Raw genomic sequence first — 23,029 nt, forward strand, 5'->3', positions numbered from 1 at the left:
TTTACAGAAGCTTAATAGGAGAACGGAGGAGGATTCCATTCCCTGGGTTTAGTTGGCTGGTTGATGGGTTCCTTTGGTTCATGCCGGTGCATCTTCGGTCTGCGCGCCCCACCGCCCTTGCGCCTGCGCGCTGACCTCCTGCAGGTCCCACGGGTTCCGGTAGGTGGCGCTGTTAGCACCGCGCCGCTGCAACAGAGCCGGGAGTCCCCGTCTGTCCGCACCTCCCGAACTGCAGCCCGAGCCCAAGGTGTGTGCCTTGCCTCGCTAACGTGTTCGAGGTGGTTTCCAAGGGCTACGTAAGGAGCCCTATTTGAACACTGTTGGAAAAGTTTGAAGCCTCTTAAGTGAGTGCTTTGGGATTCTGACTTCATGTCAGCCGCTGGGTCAAAGGTATGTCCTATTCTGCTACTACTACTAGTACTACTACTACTACTGCTGCTGCTACTACTACTGTTGCTACCACTACCACTAGCACAATCACCATCATCACCTCACAATTTTTGGGTTCAAGTCCAGGTTCTATAACTTTGTAGCTTTGTGATCCAGGGAAGTCAATTCACCCCTCTGAGCCTCAGTTTCTGCATCTCTAAGATGGGACAGGAACGCCTCTACCTTGCAGGATTACAGAAGATAATGTGTGTAAAATGCCTGCCACAGAAAATGTTCAATAATTGGCATTTATTAATACTTTTATTATGATGCTATGGCCTGCCAGGGGCTCCTGAGGGGCCACCCGACCCCTAATGCAGTTAAACCGTAGCATGTTCACTTCTTGTTTTGAAAGATACGGCAGGGTGCACGGCAACACATCCACAGGAACACCCCAGAAAACGTCGTGCAATATGGCTGGGGTTCCTCGCTCTGCCCTAATCTGCTGTGTGACTCTGAGCAAGTGCCTTCTCCCCTCTGGGCCTCAGTTTCCCCATCTATAAAGTCAGGAGATTGGACAGTTCAAAGCTCCTTTCTAGCTCTGTCAATCTACAGTGGACTGTCACTGCATCCACTCCCCTGTTTGTATTCGTAATTCCAGGGAAATCAACACTCCCTCCACAAGTGGGCACTTTCGGTTTCTCCTTGTGACATCGAATGGGACCACATGTGCAAAGCACTTGGCACAGGGCCTGGCACCTAGAGGGTGCTTGATAAAGGGCAGCTATGATGGTGGTGATGACCATCAGCTCTCCACCAGCCCAGAGAGGAGGGTCTGGAAGGCAAGTCATTCAACTCCTGTTTGCTGAACACCTACTATATGCGAGCCCCGAGTCAGATAAGGCTGCACCCTCCAAGGGGCTCACGGTCCACGGGAAGAGATTTAGATGGGGGAGGGCAGGGAGAGCCCCTCTGAGGAGGTGACATTTGAGCTGAGATCTGAAGAGGGAGAAAGAGCAGACCAAGAAAAGAAGCCGGCTACAGCTGATGCAAAGGCCTTGAGGCAGGAGAGGAAGCACCATATTCTAAGGACAGAGAGAGGCCAAAGTGTCTGGAGCCTGGTGATCAAGGCGGGAGGACAGTGAGGGAGGAAACCTAGCGATGCTGAGGCCAGTGTGAGTTTGGTTTTTATTTTAGAGCAAGGGAAGTCATAAGCCTCTGTGAGTAGAGGGTGACAAAGACAATTCTCAGTTTAAAAAGCTGTTAGCTAGGATCTTCACGGTCCCGGCTGCTCCCTCCCCTGCCCCAACCTCTGCCCCTTCCTGGCTGGGAGAACTGAGCCTTCATCACCTATGTGCTGGGGGGCAGGGGTGGAGGAGTGGTGGGGGAGGGGCTCCCAGGCCTCTGTGAAAGTCACGGACCTCTCGGGAACGTGTTCATTCACCCCCCCCCTCACAATTCTGGTCACCATCCCAGGGGCCTCCATGCGTCCCCAGTAGCCCACCCAGGGGCCCCAGCTGGGAAGCCTGGAATTACTCAAACCCCACTGGCGCCAAGGCTCCCCGCCCTCTCAAGGCCATAGCTCCAGATGAAGGCTAATTCCAAAATGCCCGTGGCTAGCTGTGGCTTGGCCACACCCACAGGCCACCAGGCCTGCTGCCCAGCAGCGGACTGGAATCACAGCCAGTGTCTGAGGGCTGAGGATGGCTGTTCCCATGGCAACGGATGTCTGAGGGGAAGGGCTTCCTCCCCACCTTGCCTCAGGTTTCTGCCCCAGGGAGAATTCCAGAAGAGCCTCCTGGTCTCTGGGACAAAGCCAGCTCTTTGTAGGACCGAGGTGGACAAACCAGCTGAGTGTCCCCAGCCTCTTGGTATCCTGTCTCTGCGGCTTCTAGGTAAATGTGGGCGGATGTGATCTCATGGGGGGCCTGCTGTCCATTGGGGCAGCCTCCCAGAGGAAGACCATCAGACCCCAGACCCTCCTGGCTCTGTGACCTTGGGCAGGTTCCTTCACCTCTCTGAGTATGTTCCTCTCCTGTAGCTGGGAGGGATTGGTGAGGATCAAGCCCTATGCAGTGCCTGGCATACAGCAGGTGCTGCATAAATGCACATCGGCCAGCCCTGGTACTCCCCCACCCTCGTCCCCAATTGTTTCTTCTCCACATCACGACTTGAGCCCTTCCCTGGCACTCAGAGAAAAAGCCAAAAGGCCAACCAGAATTCTCACCCCTACCACCCCATGTCCCTGGCTCTCACCCAGGTGGATGTGAGCAGGGCTTCCCATGTCAGAGGTAAGGGGACTAAGGCACAGGGGGCAGTGCCAAGTGGCCGCTAGAGGGGCTGGAGAGTGTCGTTTGAACTCAGACGGTCCTGGGTTCAGATCCTGACTGCATCACCAGCAGGTACCTCAGGCAAAGGGCTTTCACTATATGGAGGCTCAGTTTGTCCATCTGTGAAAAGGGCTGGAGAAACCGACCCCTCTGAGGTGTATTCGGAGGAGGGGATGAGATGGCCAGGCTCTGCAGGAATCCAGCCCCACATGGTGGTTTTGGCTGCATCCCTAACTCTGAGGAGCACTTCAGGCCCCCAGGAACCTAGACACCAACTCTTGGCCTAAGCCAAGCTCTGGAGCTGTGAGGACACCAGCAGGGCTAATGGGGTGCCCAGGGGAGAGAAGGAGGGGAGAGGGCAGAGGCAGAACGGCATGGGGTGTAGGAACAGAGAGGAAGGAAGTTTCTGCCTGGGAGTGTAGGGGAGAGCCATGCCAGGGATGCCTGCTGCCCGCTGGACTCAGTAGTTCTCATCTGTAAAATGGAGACACTAATGCCAACCTCACAAGATGCGGGAAGGAAGATGTGTCAGGGAGAGTGTAGGGTAAATGTAAGAGTGCGCAGAAGGGGATGTTGGTCTTGGTGGGGGAAGCATGGTGCCCTCACAGGACTAGTTACTGAGCGTTACTTTGTCCCGGCATTGCCCGGCCCTCACGGACATGATCGTGTTTAATCTTCCCAGGTAGGGGAAGGGGTTGGGGCAGTTGCTATTCCCATGTTATAGACAAAGAAGTAAAGCTCAGAGAAGCAAGGTCACCTGCCTGAGGTTACACAGCTTAGAAATACAGTACGGCCACTCCCAGTTACTTTGGACTCCAGAGACCACATTCTTCTTCTTCTTTTTTAAAAAAATCTTTTCTAACAACTCTATTGAAACACAATTCACATACCATGCAATGCACTCACTTGAACTATTCAATGGTTTTTAGTATATTCACAGATAGATGCAATTCTTACCACAGTCAATTTTAGAACATTTTCATCATCCTAAAAAGAAACCCCATACCCTTTAGCCGTCACCGCTCCAAGCCTCTCCAGCCCCTTGCAAACACTAGTCTACGTTCTTTCTTTTTTCTGTTTCTTTTGGATGTGTTGGGTCTTCGTTGAGGTGTGTGAGCTCTAGATGTGTGGGCTTCAGTAGTTGTGGTACTTGGGCTCTAGAGCGCAGGCTCAGCAGTTGCGGCACATTGGCTTAGTTGCTCCGCGGCATGTGGGATCTTCCCAGACCAGGGCTCGAACCCGTGTCCCCTGCATAGGCAGGCGGATTCTCAACCACTGCGCCACCAGGGAAGACCCTAGTCTACTCTCTGTCTCTATGGATTTGCCTCTCCTGGACATTTCATATACATGGAATCATACAGTATATGGTTTTTGATGTCTGGCTTTTTTCATTCAGTATAATGTCTTCAAGGTCCATCCACTTTGTATCAGGCATGAACACTTTATTCTTTTTTTTTTTTTTTTTTGGCGGCACCACGTGACTTGTGGGATCTTAGTTCCCCGACCAGGGATCGAACCTGGGCCCTAGGCAGTGGAAGTGCAGAGTCCTAACCACTGCACGCCAGGGAATTACTTCATTCTTTTTATTGTCAAATAATATTCCACAGTATAGATATACCACATTTCATTTATCCGTTCATCATTTGAGTCGTTTCTATTTGGGCTAGTATGAATAGTGCTGCTGTGAACACTTGTATACAATTTTTTTTGGTATTCATATGTTTTCATTTCTCTTGGCTGTATCCCTAGGAGTGGAATGGCTGGGTTATATGGTAACTCCGTATTTAACTTTTTGAGGAACTGCCAAACTTTTCCACAGTGGCTGCACCATTTTACGTTCCTACCAGCAGTGTATGAGGATCCCGGCTTCTCCACATCTTTGCTAACACATATTATGATCTGTCTTTTTGAGACCATATTCTCATTGACTTTGCTATACTAGAATCTGCCCAGCTTGGGTTCAAATGCTACCAGCTGTAGGATCTCAGGCACATGGGCTCTCTGTGTTCTTTTACAGAAAATGGTATAGGAATCCCTCCCTTCCTGGCTGTCAGGAGGTGAACTGGCAGCATCAGGGCTACACTAACTGTAAAGTGAGGTGCATAAGTCTTGTTTTTATAACCGGGGGTCGGGGCAGATGTACCAGGTATAAAGTCCCTGAGATGTGGACCCATTTGGCTCCCGATCTCTCCTCAGTGCCTGGCACTGATTCTGGCATACAGTAGGCGCTTACTAAGTGTAGACCCTCGATGCTGCCCAGGAACCTCCCGTAGTGGAAGTGGCTGTGCCCCTGCTAGGGACTCTGGGACCCATGTTGGACGAGGTGCTGGGCCTGCCTATAGCCTCTACGGGACTGTCTGCCCATTTTAAGGGCTTTGAAAATTTTTTCTTCCCTAAGAGGAAAAGTTCCTTCTGTTGAGAGTCTCTCGTTCTTCCAAGGCAGAGGCTGGAGAGTTTCACCAGAGACAAAAAACAGTGAAATAATGGCAGTCACATCCTAGCAGTGGCCCTTGTTCATATTTAGTCAGACCAACAAGTGTTTGCTGGGTGCCCGGAGCACCTCATTTTCTCTTCCCACTCCCCCACTTCCTGCAAGGCAGGCCTGCATGCTTTCAATCAGCCAGTATTTTTTCCCTAATTTTTCTTTGATTGTGGTAAAATACACATAACAAAATTTGCCATCTGAAGCCATTTGTAAGTGTACAGTTCAGTGGCTCAAAGAACGCTCACATTGTTGTACAACCATCACCACCATCCATCTCCAGAACTCTTGTCATCTTATAAAACTGAAAGTTTGTACCCATTAAACTGTAACTCTATTCCCCCCTTCCTCCAGCTCAATCAACCAGTATTTTTTTAAAATAATTTAAAAAAATAATTTATTTGGCTGCGTCAGGTCTTAGTTGTGACACGCAGAATCTTCATTGCGGCGTGACAGATATTTAGTTGCAGCGTGCAGGATCTTTTAGTTGCAGCATGCGGTATCTTTAGTTGTAGCATGCATGTGGGATCTAGTTCCCTGACCAGGGATTGAACCCGGGCCCCCTGCATTGGGAGCACAGAGTCTTAACCACTGGACCACGAGGGAAGTCTCAATCAAACAGTATTTTAAAAGCACCTACTGAGTGCCAAGGGGCTGGTCCTCCAGCTGCAAATGAGACAGACGTGGTCCTTGCCTTGTAGGAACTGATACCCATTTTTCAGATGAGAAGACTGAGGCACTGAGAAGGAGAGGCTCTTGCTCACGGCTCCCACCTCATCAGTGGCAAAACAGAGTTTGAACCCATGGCTGGCATAGGGGCCAAATCCAGCTGCTTGGCCCAAGATGAGTCACTTTTTTGCATGGGGCCTCAGTTGCCCCGTCCATAAAATTGGGTTCAGGAGGGAGTTGGGTTAACCATATGGATGCTGAGGGCTCATACCTCTCCCCCCTAACTTTGGAGAAGAGCAGACACCTTCCCCGACCCTATTTTCTCTCATCCCCTCTATCACCTTCCTACTAACCTGAATTATCCCTGTCATTTTCTATCACTTGAGAAGGGTCTTTCTGCAGAAATGGGCTCCAGACTAGTTATGTCCATGACTCCTCAGCTTCCCAACCTGGCCCAGCCCCAGCCCCAGCCCCAGCCCAGAAGGCCCCCAACAGATGGGCTTTCCATCCGGGAAGTAGGAGGGGCCCCCTGTTTACATTCCTCACTGCCAGATAGCTGCCTGTCTGCTCTGTTTAAGATCCTGGAAACCCAGAGTAAAAAGTTTCTCTTTCCCATCCCCTCAAGGAGGGAGCTTTGGAGAGGCCACACTACCTTCCAAGCCTCATTTTCCCATCTGTAAAATGGGCACAGAAATCCCTACCTCATAGCCTGGTGGGAGGAAGGTTTACATGACACCCCCCCACCCCACCCCTTGCTCAGCGAGTTCATTATTAAGGTTTCTTTTTGGTAAATGTTTCACACTGGTGGTTTGAATTTTATTTTAATTTTTGTGTCTGTTCGTTCTGGCCGCAAGGCATGCAGGATTTTAGTTCCCTGACCAGGGACCGAACCCATGCCCCCTGCAGTGGAAGCATGGCATGGGGTCTTAACCGCTGGACCACCAGGGAAGTCCTCAAACTGGTGGTTTGAACACATCACTTCCATTAAGGTTCTCTGTCTCCAGCAATTCTCAAATTCCACTTTCTAGCTGCCGAACCGAGACCCCATGGTAACTATTTCTACTTGCAAGCTCAGGAGGAAAGACGTACCCCCACTGTCTTCCCAGTGGGAGAGTTAGCTCAGTTTAGTAAAAACAATAACGATAAAAGGGGCTAAGAATGCTCCTTGGGCTCTGCACAGACCTGATGCCCCAGCATCTTCACTGTGATGTGAGGTGGGGACATATCTACACCGCGCTCTACAAAGGGGACACGAAGCACAGAGAAGGGACCAGCTGTTCAGTTAGTGAGTCACAGAGCTAGGACTTGGGCTCAGGGAGTCTGGCTCGAGGCTTCCAACCAGTCCCGGCAGAAGTGAGCTTCCCGTCCCATGGAGGTATTCAAGTGTCTGGGGTAGAAGGTGTGTCTGGGTGGTGGGGCTTACCTTTGCCATCTGATAAAAAAAAAAAAAAGCACTCGTTGATCTCCTAGTCAGTGCCAGGCTCCGTGCTAGGCGCTGGGTAGAGGTGAAGTTAAGAGGAGCTCACATTGATTTAGTCCTGGACCTGCACTGTCTGTAACACAGGTGTCTTCCCTCCTGGACGTGGAGCTACCTAAGGCCCGGGACTTACCGCAGACCTGTCTCTGAATTGTCTGCTGAATGAATGAACGCGCGAAAGCGGGGAGGAATCAGCGAGATGCCCATTAACAGATGAGGAAGGAGTCCCAGGCTGGCGAGGTCAGGAGCCCATGATCTCAGGATTCCAGCCAGAGCCCCTTCCACGGAGCGCCTGCCCCTCTACCAGGGATCATGACGCCACTTTCCAGGTGAGAAAACTGAGGGCCCGCCTCTGCCCCCCGCAGGGGAGCCGATCCCGGCTGCGGGGTAGGCTCGGTGCCACAGCTGCAGGGCGGGCGGGGTGGGCGGGGTGCAGCCCGCGGGTGGCGCTCGAGGTGGAACCTGAGCCCGGGGAGGAGGGACGCGGCGGCGGCGGCGACGGGCGGGCGGGAGCGGGGCCGGCTGCCGGGATTCAGGAAGCGCCGCGCTCCCGGCCGGCCGCCGGCGCCGAGCCCTCCCGGAGGTGAGTGGGGCCTGGAACTTCGGGGCGGGGACCCCGGGAGGGACGGCCCAGCCGAGGACCTCGCGCGCCCCCGGGCACATCTTGGAAGCTGCGGAGTGGTGGCCTGGAGCGCGGGAGGCGCGGGACCCGCGGGGGGCCCTTGGGCCGGGCACCACCTCCTTGGGATTCGGTTTTGTTACCTGCGAAGAGGGCGCCAACGTGGGCTCCGGGGATGCAGGCCCGGGTCCCCCAATATCCAAGCCCAGGAAGCAAACACAGAAGGCCCTGCAGCCCACCCCGGAGTCACCTCCTTTTTGGAGGGCTTTGGAAGAGGTAGTTGGGGTCCTGAGGTTTGTCCCCCACCTCTGGTAGGGAATTGGGAGCCCGGGCCTTCCAAAGGCCACTTCTTAGTTACCGAGTCCCGGAGAGATGGCTCTTTCCCCGCAAGAGGCAGGAAAATCTTTAACCTCCCCTCCAGCTCTGCCCTGGAGACTCCTGGGAGGTCTCTGAGGACGGGGAGAGACCTCCCACCCTCCCGCATGGCTGGCCGTTCCAGCCACAGGCACCCCTGCCTGGCCCAGCCCCAGCGGGTTTCTCCATCTGTCGTCCCCATTTTGCAGATGAGGAAACTGAGGCTCTCAGGTCGGGGATGTAGCCAAGTGGAATTTAAACCCAGGGCCGTCGGGCTCCAACGTCCTCCCTGCCTGGTGCCCAGGGGGTGTCCTGGAAGTTACCCAGGAGCGGGTGGGCTTATGGCTGCTGAGTGTCTGCAACAGGGGCTTCTGCTGGGAGCGGGGGTAGGGGCGTGATGTCGTGTGTGAGCTTTGATCTGGGTCGCTAAGACCCACTGGGGGCGGGGGTTTAAGCTTTGCCACTTAATCTCTGGGGCGGGGACAGCGGGGTGAAGAGGTGGCCTCTGCTGAGAGGTCAGGTACGAGGGTCGGCCCAGGTCACCTGTGAGGTTAAAAGTGGGGTTTGTGTGGGCCCGAACCCTCACTCTGCCACCCCACTACTGTGTGACCCTGGGCTGCTCCCTCAGAGCAGAGACAGAGAGCGGGACGGAGAGCTCATCTGGAAAATGGGGGTCAGCTGAGGGCGAGCCCCGGGGCTGGGGTGAGGACAGCGGACCTGTGAGGGGTCCCACGCCGTGCCTGGAGCCCCCGGTTACTATGCCCATGCTGTTGTTGCCCCAACCAGCGTCTTCTTAACGGAAGGGGGCGAGAAAGGTGATTGGCCGTTTCCGCATTTCTCTGCCTCATTCTGTTTGAGTAACGGTGGGAACCAGAAAGGCTGGGGGCCCCTTTTCCCACCTTCATTGATCAGTCGGAGCGGGGAGGGGCTCCCAAGACACATGGCACATGGCGGTCATGGGCCAGTCAGGTTCATGTTTGTGAATGCAGGGTGGGGTCGTACTGAAGTGGAGTTTTCCGAGGTTTAGGGAACGGGCACCTGAGGAAAAAGCGTGCAAGACAGAGCCCCAGCGAGATGCCTGGGATTCCCCAAGCTAAATCCAGACCAGATGCCTTACATCCGGGCCGCGGCTGTGGACACCCCTCCTACCTCCTCAGGTGTGAGCTGGGCCTCAGCCATTTCCTTTGTCCGTCGAACCCTCCGGGAAAGCCATCCCGTGCCAGCCCTGGGCTGGGCGCTGAGGCACCTCAGACCCAGCCTAGCCCCAGCCCGCGGGGCGTGAACTGAGCGGTCCAAGAGAGCCGGTGAGGTGGGAGGAAGGGCTGCCCCTCTCCCACGGCTGCCTCCCTGACCCTGGGGTTGCCCCTCGTGCTAGCTGTGGCTTCCAGCAGGAGCACCTACAGCAGACCTGAGGGCGCCCAGCAAGGGAGCACTGTGCTGGATGCCGGGAAGGGTGTGCTGCCCGTGAATGGGGGCCAGGGGAGCGCGCTGGGGGTGGCACTGTGACGATCCGGTACCCGGGACGGCTTGATCAAGGTGGCACTTGAGCCTCACCTGGAGGAATAAATGCAGATGTTGGGCAAAAGGGTTTTTAGGTAAAGACCTGACTTCTACCTGTCACCAGGTGGTAAAACTAGGGTTTGGAGAGCTGAGACATTGTCCTGTTTTGTCTGGAGTGTGCGACGTGAACAGGAAGGACAGGGGGTCAGACAGGCCGGGACTGGGTCAGACCCAGAAACCCTACAAGTCCAGGCTGGGAGGGACATGCCGGATGTGTGGTCTTGAAAGTTCCGCAGAGTGGGGGCCAGGCGGGGAGGCCGGTCCCCAGCCAGGGGAAATCATCCAGGCCAGAGGTGTGAGGCCCCAGGTAGGGACTGGCGGGGGCGGCTGGAAGGTGTAGGAGGAAGAGAACCTCGCAAGCCTTGGCCTCACTGCACCTGGCACGCGGTGCTCAATAAATCACCGTTGCACGGTCGAGTGAAAACATCGTTTTGAGAGGGCCAGAGTTCTTTGAGGTCCTTCGTGTGTTCCCAGGAGGGAGGGGGCCACATGGAGCAGGTGGCTCTACCCCTCCCAGGCCCCCGGCCTGCTGTCTGCCTCAGTTTCTCCCATTTGACTCCGGGAAAGACACCCCAGGCCCCTCCGCAATTCATGGGGACCCAGGGACTAGCTCCTTTTCTTGTCACACACACGATCTGGGGAGCCAAGGGAACATTTCATGCTAGCAAGCCCTCTGGAATGCTCCGTGTCACCAAGTTGGGGCAGAATTCACCTGTTAAAGATTAATTCAGGTCTCTTGAGATGCTTGTGGGCCTGAGCCCCGCAGCTGCCGCTCTGAACTCTGGGTGCAAGTTTCTTTCTGGCTTTAGCCAAGTGTGGGCTGCATTAGTGGTCATTACGATGGTTGCGAACATTTATTGAGCACTTACTGTGTGCCAGGCACTGAGCCCAACACTCAGTACATTTGGATACAAAGCTAGGATTGTACCCATTTTTGAGAGGGAGGAACTGAGGTCAAGGTGGTGAAGTTGCCTGCCCAGCTGGGAAGGGCCGGAGCTGGGATCTGAACTCCATTTATCTGATTCTAAAATCCATGCCCTTAACTTCCAAGGTGGCCTGTCCCCATTTGTCTGGATCTGGGGTCATGGGAAGATAGTCTGCAGTTTAGAGATAAGAACCTGAATTGTTCAGACAGGCCTGGGTTTAAATCCGAGGACTGTTGCCTTCTCACCAGGGGAGCTCGGGCAAGTCACCTCATCTTTCTGAGCCTCAGTTTTCTCATCTGTTAAATGAGGCTGTCAACCCCCTCTCTGCAAGGACAGTCCAAGGCACACAGATGGGGCGCTGAGCATTACCTTCTTCCTCTTCCTGTCCCCCGGCCTGTGCCAGGGTGCATTTTCCTCCAGCTCATCTCTCTGAGAACCCCTCTGTGTCAGGAAAGCAGGTGGAAGGTAGCAGGGGCAGAGCTAGACTTGCATTTGGACAAGGGGTGCTGCCTTTTCATCTACAAAATATTTACTGGCATTGACTGAGCATCAGGACCGTCAGAGTCTCCTGCTTTCCTAATGTAATGCTTAAAAACAGGGCCAGAGCCTGGCTACCTGGTTCAGATCCCAGCCTCTCAGTAAGTTCCCTTACTCCTTGGGCCTCAGTCTCCTCATCTGTAAAATGGGATAATGTTAGTGCCTGCTTCGTGGGGTGGTTGTGGACAGCCTCCAGAGCAACACGGACTGTTCAATGTGTCACCAGTGTCTGTTGCCTGACAGTCAACTTGATGGTGTCACGGCATCACCCCCACTGGCGGTGGGCAGGGCAGGAATACTGAGTCCCATTTTACAGCTGAGGAAACTGAGGCTCAGAGAGAGAAGTAATTTGCCTAGGGATGCCCCACTGGCTTATGGAAGAGCTGGACCTGAAAGCCAGATCCCAGTGACTCTGGACGCCTTGGGTCCCTGAAAACTTAGTGGGTGGCTCAGCTTCCTTCCTGGAAGGCCACTGGACTCTCCCCTCTTGGAGTCTGACCCACCTCTGTTCACATCCCAGCTCAGTCACTTGCTGCGGTGTTCCTGGGGCTGCCACCTGGGGTTTGCTGGAGGTCAGAGCTCTGCCAGTTGGGGAGATTTGGGTTATTCTGGCTGCCACTTCTGCCCCGGCCTGGTCTCCCCCTGCCTTGGGTGCCCTTGGGTCCCCCTGAGCTGTCACCCTGGCCGAACAGGAATGAGGAAGGGGGGCCAGGCCCTCACTTTCACTGTGACTCTGACTTCCTTCCCACCTCTGAGCCCCTTCCTGGTCATCGGCTTCCCCTTTCTGCTCCGAGCCCTGCCCACTGCAGGCTGTGTGACCTCAAGCAGGTCACCGCACGTCTCTGAGCATGTTTCCTCAACTCTGAGGGATGGTCACAGGCAGCACACCAGGGGCATAGGAGGCCCTCACAGGTCTGCTCCAGGTGAGCTCACAGGGTGGGAAAGGCTACGGAAGGAGGTGGTGGTGTGGCGGGGCAGACAGGAGGGCCATTGACCAAACGGGAATACGCTTATTTTTCTTCGGGTGGTGAGTAATGGCCGCCCCTCCCACCCCCGCCCTTGCCTGCCGCCGCACAAAGGGTCCTCAGTCTCACTGGACGCCTGTTTTTCCCTGAGGGTGCAGTGGCCTGGCGTCCACCCGGCTGACCTGGAGGGCTGACCACCTTCTGGGACAGCTCGTCAAGGGTCTATATGGGGAGCGCTACTTCCAACGTGTGTCCCCGATGGGCTCCACAGGCTCAGGGGGGACCCCGGTGGGCAAGGGGCCATCTGACCTCAGACAGGGACCGGTTTGCCCGGTTCACCCCTGTCCCTGTGTCTCTTGGCAGAGAGGAGGGACTGAGGCATACCTGTGGACAGTGAATGGTAAAGGAAGGAAGGAATGAGTGATTGAATAGATGAATCAGCAAGACGGGGGCATCAGGAGAACCTGCCTGCTCAGATTCAGACTTGGGTTTGGGCAAGTGTCCTGGCCTCTCTGAGCCTCAGTTTTCTCATCTGCAAAATGGACTCATGATAGCTGCCGCCCTCATGGGGGGGACATTGAACCTCATAGGTCAGAGAGCCCAGCACGCAGTAGGTGCTCAATAATTCTGTTAAAGGATGGGAGGGAGGAAGTTAGCTAGCTGGGTAGAGGTTCAGCTGTGGAGATCTGTCTGCCCTGTGGAGAATGACTTAGCTGTTTGTGATTCCTTTCACTTATATCCATGTGTTCATTCATTCGTTTGTCCACTCATTCAGCAAGTATATCTTGGATAGATACTATGTGCCAGGCCCTGTCCTAGGCACCGGGGACTCAGTGGTGACTGGAACAGAAGAGGTCCCTGCCCTCTTGGAGCTTGTGTCCACGTTCCCATCATTGGGGGCTGCACTTTATGAGGCTCTGACACCCACAATAACCATGCAACCCAGCAGTGGGTGCTGTGATTAGTTCACTTTTAGAAATGAGGAGGGGCTTCCCTGGTGGCGCAGTGGTTGAGAGTCCGCCTGCCGATGCAGGAGACACGGGTTCGTGCCCTGGTCCGGGAAGATCCCACATGCCGCGGAGCAACTAAGCCCGTGAGCCATGGCCGCTGGGCCTGCGCGTCCAGAGCCTGTGCTCCGCAACGGGAGAGGCCACAACAGTGAGAGGCCCGCATAACGCAAAAAAAAAAAAAAAAAAAAAAAAAGAAATGAGGAAACTGAGGCTCAGAGAGCTGACATAATCTGCCTGGGGTCACACAGCTACTAAGTGGCAAAGCCACGATCGAAACTCCAAGTCTTTTTGTGTTGTGCCAGCTTGCCCCGTGACTTCCAAGGGGCATGGCATTTAGAAGGATGACCCCAGGGAGAGGGCTTCATAGACCCTGAAGGGATGAACTCAAACGGGCTTAAAAGCAGATGGTTGGAATCCTAGCCACATTCCCTTCCTGTTGAGTTGTGACCTCGGCTGGGTCTCTTGGTCTCGCCGAGCCTCAGTTTGCTCACCTGTGAAATGGGGATGAGAAGTAAACGCGAGAGTGCTCAGCACATGATGGGTGTTGGATAAATGTCAGTCCCTCCTCTCCATTCTTCCCAGACGTGGTTTATTCATCTGACAATGGAGACGATGATATCTAACTTCTAGAGTTATTTTTTGGATTAAAAGAGACAGAAGATGCTGTGTGACATGTACCAATGGGAGGGTAGGCACTGCTAACGTGGGATTTCAGGCCTTACTCTCAGCCATAATTCCAAGCAGTTAGCCAGAGACGCAGCCTACTGTTGGCATAGGCTGGTGGTGAGGGCGGCTGGGGCAGAGAGAGGATCTCAAACTGGTTTTCTGCTGCCTGGGGCTCCCTTCCCGGCTCCTGCCCGGCCCATTCATTCCACGGGTGTCTGCTCTCTTCTCTGACTTGGTCACCTCGGGACTTTTGCACGTGGGTATGAGGTGGAGGGGTGTGTGTAGGTATGGGTGGGTGGGTATCCTGTCTCCTCTGGGCCTCAGTCTCCCAGCTAGGAAATGGGGCCATGATGGAAGAGAGATGGAAACGAGGAGGGGAGAAAACCCTTTCAGAAGGCCAGGTCTTCGCGTAGAGTCACAAGTCCTGGGTCACGTCTCCCCAGCTGTAAATTGAGGGAATATTAACAATGAAAAGGCAGCTGCCTTTTGTTAACGTTTACTATGCACCAGGCGCTGTCTTAAACTCTTGAATTATCAACTCAATCAATTATCTTCCATTATCATTCAATCCTCACAACAGCCTTTTGGTGTTAAGAGCTATCATTTTATTTTTTAATTCAAAGCGTGAATGTAGAGTCCAACCAATAACTATAAAGCAAATATGGGTTCACCCTTCCCAGGTGGCAGTAATTGTTTCCCCCATTGTACAGATGAGGAAACTGAGGCCCAGAGAGAGATGACTTGCTCCCGGTCACCCTGGCAGGAAGTGGCAGGTGGGGAAGAGAACGTAGGTTGGGTAGTTTCTGAGGCCACAGAATCCTCTCGGGGGGGGGGGGCTGTCTGTGGCTGTGACTGTCCTCCAGGAGAGGGGCTTGGCTAGGGAGAAGGGGCCTCCATCTTCCTAGCTGGATCTGGGTAGCATCACGCTCTGAGCAGGGCTGAGTTAGAGGGTGGAATCCAGGGCTGTGCTCTGATGGGAGGGGGCGAGGCAAGGGAAGAAGGAGCCGGAGCCTCCTGGGACAGGGTCTTCATGTCCTTGAGTCCCTGCTGTGTGCCAGCCCCTGTGCTGGACCCTTAATGAGCGTCTAACCTCACGACATTCCCTTGTTGCACGGAGGAAACTGAAGCTCCAGGAGGGGAAGTGACTTGTCTGAGGTCGCCAAGCTGGGCAGTGTTATTGAGATGTAATTCACATGCATCTCACCCTTTCAAAGTGTACAATTTAGTGGCTTTATAGAGTGTTCAGAGTCATACAGACATCACCACTGTCTAGTTTCAGTGCCTTTTCATCACCCCCAAAATGAACCCCATACCCATTAGCAGTCACTGTCCCCCCCACTCCCCCCAGCCCCTGGCAACCACTAATCTGCTTTCTGTTTCTGTGGATGTGCCTATTCTGGACACTTCATGTAAATGGGATCCTATCACACGTGGCCTTCTGTGTTGTTCAGCGTGTGCTCTTAAACCATTCAGCCACACTGCCTCCTGGTGGCTCCCACCCTGGGGCTGGGGACTTTGGAAGCAAATGTGTGCCCGTGAGAGCTCAGCGGGGTATTTGTGTGTACTGCTGGAACCCCTCCGGCCAAGGACTTGCAGAATGACCAAGTAAGTGCCGTGGTCACATGGGCCTTGCCCTCTGTGGGGCCCAGTGAGTCACCCCAGCCCTGCCCCGCCTGGGCACCGTCCCGGGTGGGGAGACCCGACAGGACACTGGGGCTCTGTCAGCCCTGGTCAGGCAGCCACTGTGCAGCAAACAGGAAGCGGGCTGGGCCGAGACCTGCTAGGTAAATACAGGCTGTCTGGGGAAGGTGCCCGGCGTGGCGTGATGCCCCCTGTTGCTCCCACCCGCCAGGGCCCAGGGAGCCTCGGGCAGCCTGGCAGGCAGTGGGTTTTGCCTGGCCAAGGGGCTGAGCTCCCAGTGGCAGCTGCTCTGAGGTGGCTGCCAGAGTCCCAGGCTCTGGGCCCAGCCACTCCGCCCTCCCTGGCTCTCATACCTTCCTTGGTCCTCGGTCTGTCTGTTCATCCATCTTCTAATAATGATGATGTAATGATACTGACGATGCTGACAACAGCCGTCGTTTACTGGGTGTGTGCTCTCTGCTGGGTGCTATCTTCTTTAACCCTCTCAACAATCCGGAGATAGGTGCTATGATCATCACCATTTACAGGTGAGAAAACGGGCACAGAAAGGCCATTGACTCGCCCAGGGTCACACAACTGGTGAGTGGGCAGTTTGCCTCTGGGGCCCCTGGTCCCCACCACTCACCCTGAACTACTCTTCTTCCACCCGCATCTCCCACCCTTTTCTTCTCGAGTCTCCTGGTCCTTGTAAAGTACCCACTGAAGGCATAGGTCCTGGGGCCGTGTGGATCCCAGACCTGCTTCCACCTCTAAGGAGCTGGGCAACCCTGTAAGAGTGACTCCACCTCTCTGAGCCTCAGTTTCCTCACCTGCAAGGTGGGGGATTGGACGGAGCGGGTGTTTTCTCTCTCTCGGCACCAGCAAACCTCGGGATCCATCCTCCTCCTCCCCACCACCCCATCCGCCCACCCGCTCACCCATCGTTTCTTCCTTCCTACCTTCCTTCTCTGGCGCCTCAGGCTGCACCGTTCCTCAGTGCCCCTGCTCTTTCCCAGCTCCGTACCCTTGACCTTGCTGTCTCCTCTGCTCTTGTATCCCATTCCATCTGTCAAGCCCTCCTCCTTGCAGCCTCTGCCTGTGCCCGTTGGGTTTGGTGCTACTTCCTCCTGCCTTCCTCCTTCCAGAACTTCAGAGGACCTCGCCTTTGCTGATGCCTCGGCACGATGCTGAATGCTGGGGAGACAGCAGACACAAAATAGTCCCTCCTTCGTGGAGCTCAAAACTCTAGAGGAGAAGAGAGAAGGTGAATTAAAGAATGATATAAGCAGAGGTCAAAGTCTAATCATGAGAAGGGCTTTAAAGAGAGGCACAATTTGCTCTAACGGTGAACACAAGGGAGCCGGTTTAGACTGCGGGGTGGGGGCCAGGAGGGCTTTTCAGGGGAAGTGCTGGTTGAGATGACACTCAAAGAAAGGGTGAGTGGAGGAAGTGCAGCCCAGGCAGAGGTGACAGCCCAGGCAAAGGCCTGGAGGGGGAAAGCCACCTGCCTTCCCTCCCAGACTGTGAATTCCCTGAGCTTCCACTCCTGTTTGCCTCCCCCTGGGGTGGAGCAGCCCCCGCACGCCTAAACTTGCCCCCAGATTTAAGCAGCTTTCCTTGGTCACGTAATCAGGAGGATGGGATTTGACATTACGTGCCAGGGTTTCCATGAGATCAGGCAAAGCCACGGGGTAACGGTGAGGATGGGTCCCTTCCTCTACCCTCTGCGTGGGGACAGGGGGATGGAGCAAGAGACTTCCACCCACCCCTGCTGAATCTGGGATCCTCAGGAGGCACCTACCATTCATGGAGTCTTGCGGTTTGCTGTTTACTGAGGGCTCACTCCGTGCCAGGTGCTTGACTCAATTCAGATAATCCTCACGATGACCCAGTGCAGTTCCTCAAGGAAAGGGGAGGCAAGCGAGCCTCGCAAAGGCTGAGTAACTGTCTCAAGCTCACCCAGCTGATGAGCGGTGAGTCTGGGAGCCAACCCCCTGATCTGTCTGACATCAAAATGCAAGTTCTTTCCATCCCCCCTCAGCTCCTACCAGGTGCCCCCTCCTTAGCAGGGAGGAATTGTGGGTTTGGCTGCTCTGACTGAGTCCGCAGGGCCCTCAGAGCAGAATGCATGACCTTCAGCCACGTTTCTGGAGAGCCTGGAGTCTGACCCAGGCAGAGAGGAAGGCTTGGGGACCCTGGCTCAGCACTGTATCTCCTCACCCCGCCCGGGACCCCTGCACCCCTGAACTCCGCCACTCCCGAGCCCTTCTGGTCTAACCAGCTCTTGCCACCAGACATGCCTCAGCTTCTTGCTTTGCCTAGCTGTTTCTTCTGCTTTCCCACCAAGTCAGCCCCAGCAGGGCAGGAGTTCTTTGTCTTGCTCACGTCTGTGTCCCCAAGACCTGGCACACAATAGGTGCTCAATAAACATTTGTTGAGTAAATACATAGGTGAATTGTTTCCAGTCCTGCTCTTTGATGCTTAAAACAAAAGCATGTGAAATCTGCTGCATTAAATGAGCACAGCGGTCACACAGTGTGTGGGGATGTCCACGCTCTGCATAAATGTCCCTCGCTGAGCCCCAGACATGCTCCTGGTGCCAGCTGGGTGCTACCTGCTGCAAAGGCATTCCCAGGGGCTCACAGCAGGCAAGCCGGCCTGTGCCGGATCACGTGGGGAGAGACAGGAAGAAACATACACGATATTTACACACAGAGGAGATGAAGGAGGAGGACTCTCAGCCTCTCTCCTGCCCTGTACCCCTCCTTCCCTCTAAATCTGGCATGGGTTTGGAATGTGTAATAACAGCCTACAGGGCAAATTAGAACAGGGAGTGAACTCTATCCCCAACCACAGAGCACAGGGCAGTGTTTGGGGAGGGGATGACCACAGAGCAGGCTGTGTGTGTATGTGTGTGTGTGTGTGTGTGTGTGTGTGTGCGCGTGCACGTGTGTGTACACGTGTATATGTGTGTGGATGTGCATAGTGGTGTCTGTACACACTTGGGTTGTGTGGTGTGGAAGGAGTCCAAGTTTCGGAGTCCAGAGGCCTTCTGCAAGGCCATTCACTCCCTGTGTGTCATCTCAGAGTCAGTTTCCTCAGCTGTAAAATGGGAGCAGTAGCCCAGCTTTGCTCACCAGGCTCTGGCCGATTAACCAAGGGAGAGGCTGGGAGGGCTTGGTGAATGTTAACCTGGGCCGTGAATGCCAGGCTGTAGTACTACCACATGTGTGTGCCCGGCAGGTTGGGTGGTGAGGAGGACAGGTAAACTGGGACTGTATCATAATGGCGATGATGATTAAAGTATTTGTGAAGTGCTTATTAGGTGCCCAAGAGACACCTGACTTGCCCATTACAACAGCCCTATGGGATAGAAGCTGTTTTGCAACCCTCATTTTATAGTAGGGAAACCAAGGCTCAGCGAGATTAACATGAGCTGATAGTAATAACCCTTACCTCCCTGGGCTGTTTTGCACCTTGAACAAGATATTCCAAGGGTCTGGTGTGGCGCCTGGCTCCCAGGCTATGCCTTCAACTGAGGGGTTAGGGTAGCCCAAGCTCCACAGCCAACTGCCAGGATTTGAATCCTGGTTCTGTAGCTAACCTGCTGGGTGGCCTCAGGCAAGTCACTTAACCTCTCTGAGCCTCAGTTTCCTTATCTGTGAAAGGAGAATTATAGCAGTACCTACCTCCAGGGCAGGATTTCTCAACTTCAGCACTATTGACTTTTTGGGCTGTTGTCGTTCCTTGTGGTGGGGACTGTCCTGTGCGTTGTAGGATGTCTGGCACTGTTCCTGGCCTTGACCCACTAGATGCCAGTAGCCCTCTCTCCTCTGCGCGGTGTGACAACCAAACATGTCTTCAGACATTGCCGAGTGTCCCTGGGGAGTAGAAGGGCCCCCGGCTGAGAACTGCTGGTCTAAGGTTGCAGTGAGGACCGGATGAGAGTGCGTGTATGAAGCACCTGGGCCCATCAGAGCCACGTAATCACGATGATGATGGGGGTTTAGTTCAAAATTACTACTTCACCATAATTAATATGCTCTTATTGATCTCTGTGTGTCTTGTCAAGGCTACGAGCAGTGTGTGAGAGACTGAGGGGGGCTTTGAACCTGGGGCTTGCTGACTCCAGACCCCCTGTTGTGGAGTCCCCAGAAACCCGGGATGCCATCTGAGTTGAGATTTCTTAGGGCAGGGGGTGCAGGCGTGGCGGGGGTTTGAGCTGCTGCCTCCTCTGGCCCCCGCTAAGGCAGGGGCTGTCCTGCCCCCATGGGGCCCTGGGACGGGGTGCAGTAATAAGGAGGGTGTTGACAGCAGAAGCACGTGCCCAATGCCTCCTCCTCCCCCGACCCTGGGTCCCCATTGAGGTGAACAGGACTGGGCCGGGGGAAGTCTAATCTTTCCCCTCAATGCCTGCACCCCAGTGGACACCTTCCCTGCCTCCACATACCCCCATTCCTGCATCACTAAGCCCAGACTCATGTGGCAGCCACTAGGGGTCTCCCTTTCCCACCTGGCAGGTGGATAGGAACTAATGTCTCCTGAAGTCCTACTAAGTGCTGGCATCAAGTGGGTGCTTCAGATTCCTGAGGGCACTGGCATTTCCCAAGAGCTTTAGGAGGAGGTGTGGTTACCCTGGTTTTACAGGTGGGGAAGCTGAGGCCCAGAGAGAGGAAGTGATTTGCCCAGGATCACACAGCTGCTAATTAACCAGGGCCAAGATGGGAACCGGGTATATCTGATTTCAGCAACTGTGCTCCTAACCCTTACTTACTCCTTTGATTATTATCATTGACAGCCCCCAGTTTAATCCTAGGGTTGACACTGGACATACCTGATCTCATTTACTTCTTCCTGCAAACGTATGAAAAAAGCTACTACTATTGTACCCATTTTACAAATGAGGAAACTGAGGCTCAGGTAGCTCAAGGTCATGCTGCACATAAATAGCAGAGCTGGGGTTAGAACCCAGGCCTGGAAGACTCTAAAATCTAGGCTCTCCCTACCCTCTGGTGCCTAGAAGGGGGTCTGTCCCCGGCAGGAGCTCTGACCCTCTGTGTGCCCTGCTGTGCCTGCCAAGAGAGGCCTCTTGCAGTGCCCTGGCCTTCCCTCCTGGCAGCCACAAAACAAACAAGGTGGGAACCAATCTTTATTTGTTTTTCTGCTAATGTGTGGGGAGGGAGAGATATAGAAAAGAGGGCTTTCCAGACATTTTCCTGCAGCCCGGGTGGGATGGCAGGAGTTCCAGGAAACTCACCCTTGGTGTCCAGCCCTCCCAGTGGCGTGCTGCAGAGGGCAGGGGGCTGACAGCCAGCAGGGCCTTGCCCCTCCCTTGCCCTTCTCCTGGCTAAAAGTTGGGCCTGGGAGCCAGAGAGAACTGGGTTCAAGTCCAACTCTTCTCCTTACAAGCTGTGTGACTTCCCCTCTTAAAGCTCCATTTTCCTCGTCTGACAAATGGGAACAAATAATACCTTTGTCATCAGGTCGTGTGTCCATGTGGCACCCCTCTAGGTGTGGGGACACAGGAGTGAACGAGACAGATGCATTCCCCATCTTCTGGTGCTCACAGCTCAGGAATTAACTAATCTCATGAACAAATGATCAGGGAGGGTTTCCCAGAGGAATGGACATGCGCTGGGATCGCAGGTGGGCAGGAGTTAACCAGGCAAAGAGGGGAGGGAAGGGGTCAGCGCTTGGCACTGGGGAGCAGAGTTTGGGCACTGTGGGAAGTTAACTAAATTCTCGGAACCTTGGTTTCCTGTTCTGTGAAATGGGGTCATAATGATGGTGCTGGGAAATGGAGGGCTACTGACCCCCACAGTGGGCTCATGAGTATTTCTGAGCACCTAGTGTCCCTGAAGCATAGATTTGATGGTTACGTTTCAGTAGGTGCTTACGGTGTGGCCGGCACGGCACTGGCCACTGGAGCACGTGCTCGCTGCTTCAGCATCCCCATTTCACAGGTGAGGAAACTGAGGCTGTGAACCATCCTCCTTCGCATCACACGGTTGCTAAATGTGGAGCATGGAACTTGAACCCTGCTCCGGGGGCCCTGAAGCTGGCTTGGCCGGCCAGGAGTAAGCCCCAGGCTCCAGATCTGGGGACCCAGTGTGACTCTGACATGCTTTCTTCTCCAGCTAACGTCCAGGGTAGCTGGACCCGAGGCAGACTCATGTTTCCAGGTCCCTGAAAGAGGCTCTGTTGCAGCTCCTGCCGGGGGCCGGCGGCCAACCACATCTGGGAGTGGCCACCCTGAACCCCTGTCATGACAACGGTGGCTTTGAGGAAGCTGGCAGCAGTGCTGTTTGCCCACGTGGGAGGGGGCTTCCTGGAGCCGGCCTGACTCCCCTCCTGTTCCCTTGCAGGCCGAGCGGTGCAGACAGGGCCAGGGGCAGCATGGCGGATCCCAGCGAAGGCCCCCGCGCAGGGCCTGGGGAGGTAGCCGAGCCCCCCGGGGATGAGAGTGGCGTCCCCGGCGGGGAGGCCTTCCCCCTCTCTTCGCTGGCCAACCTGTTCGAGGGGGAGGACGGCTCCCCGTCACCCTCTCCGGCTGACAGTGGTCGCCCCGCCGGCGCAGGCGATGCGCGACCAAACCTGCGCATGAAGTTCCAGGGCGCCTTCCGCAAGGGGGTGCCCAACCCCATCGACCTGCTGGAGTCCACCTTGTACGAGTCCTCGGTGGTGCCTGGGCCCAAGAAGGCGCCCATGGACTCGCTCTTTGACTATGGCACCTATCGTCAGCACCCCAGTGACAACAAGAGGTGGAGGAGGAAGGTCATAGAGTGAGTATTGCTGGCTGCCTGGCCGAGGGTCTCCTCCTCTGTATTGAATCCATCCATCCATCCATCCTTCTATCCATTCATTCATTTGTCTCCCTGTTCACTCATCCATCCATCCACCTATCTGTCCACCTTTCGGTATACTTGTCTAGCCATCCATCTGTCTGTCCACTTACCCACCCATCTGCGTATCCATCCATTATCTACGCGTTCATTCATCCAGCTACCTGTCTTTCCACCTAGCCATCCACTTGTCCAGTCCGAACATCCTCCCATCATCTACTCACTCAAATATCTATCGACCCATCTATTCATCTGCTATCTCTCTGCCCAGCCATCCGCCCATGAAAACCTCTCTCAGGCCTCTGTGTGTGTCTGGAGGACAGTATTGAAGTCTGCAGATGTCCTGTTGTCACCTGCTCCTCCTCTGTTCCCCCTGGCTGATCACAGACTCATTTATGCCCTTGGATGAAGCCCACTCACCTCCTCAGCCCTTGCTTTGTTTCCTTTATTTATTCACGGAGCCACCGAGTTGTTGGGTGACTGTTTCCGGAGCACCCACCACATGCCAGGTAGGGCGGTTGGCCCTGGGGCTCCAGGGGTGAGTCAGACCAGATGTTACCCCTACTCAGCTCAGACACCGAGTAGCTGTCACTGGAACCTTCA

At 54.7% G+C, this 23,029-nt stretch overlaps 2 protein-coding genes across 4 annotated transcripts in view; both read left to right on the forward strand.

Moving 5' to 3' along the window:
• The window catches only part of GLTP (glycolipid transfer protein), a 33,766-nt gene extending 26,239 nt beyond the window's left edge, over positions 1-7,527 (forward strand). The window contains exon 5 of the mRNA XM_067014618.1: positions 7,415-7,527. Within this exon, the coding sequence (XP_066870719.1) occupies positions 7,415-7,477 (63 nt within the window). The 3' untranslated portion in view covers positions 7,478-7,527. The remainder of the gene's footprint in view (positions 1-7,414) is intronic.
• A 40-nt stretch (positions 7,528-7,567) lies between these two features.
• The window catches only part of TRPV4 (transient receptor potential cation channel subfamily V member 4), a 36,970-nt gene continuing 21,508 nt past the window's right edge, over positions 7,568-23,029 (forward strand). For 2 of the 3 annotated variants that reach the window (XM_059039443.2, XM_067014616.1), the window contains exons 1-2: positions 7,568-7,656; positions 21,950-22,366. In XM_059039443.2, coding sequence (XP_058895426.2) covers positions 7,640-7,656; positions 21,950-22,366 — 434 coding nt within the window. In that variant the 5' untranslated portion in view covers positions 7,568-7,639. Of the gene's footprint in view, positions 7,657-16,729; positions 16,849-21,949; positions 22,367-23,029 lie in introns of all 3 variants that reach the window. The other variant, XM_067014615.1, reaches the window with a different exon arrangement.

The sequence above is a fragment of the Kogia breviceps genome, chromosome 15 (assembly GCF_026419965.1).
Source record: "Kogia breviceps isolate mKogBre1 chromosome 15, mKogBre1 haplotype 1, whole genome shotgun sequence".
Lineage (NCBI taxonomy): Eukaryota > Metazoa > Chordata > Mammalia > Artiodactyla > Physeteridae > Kogia > Kogia breviceps.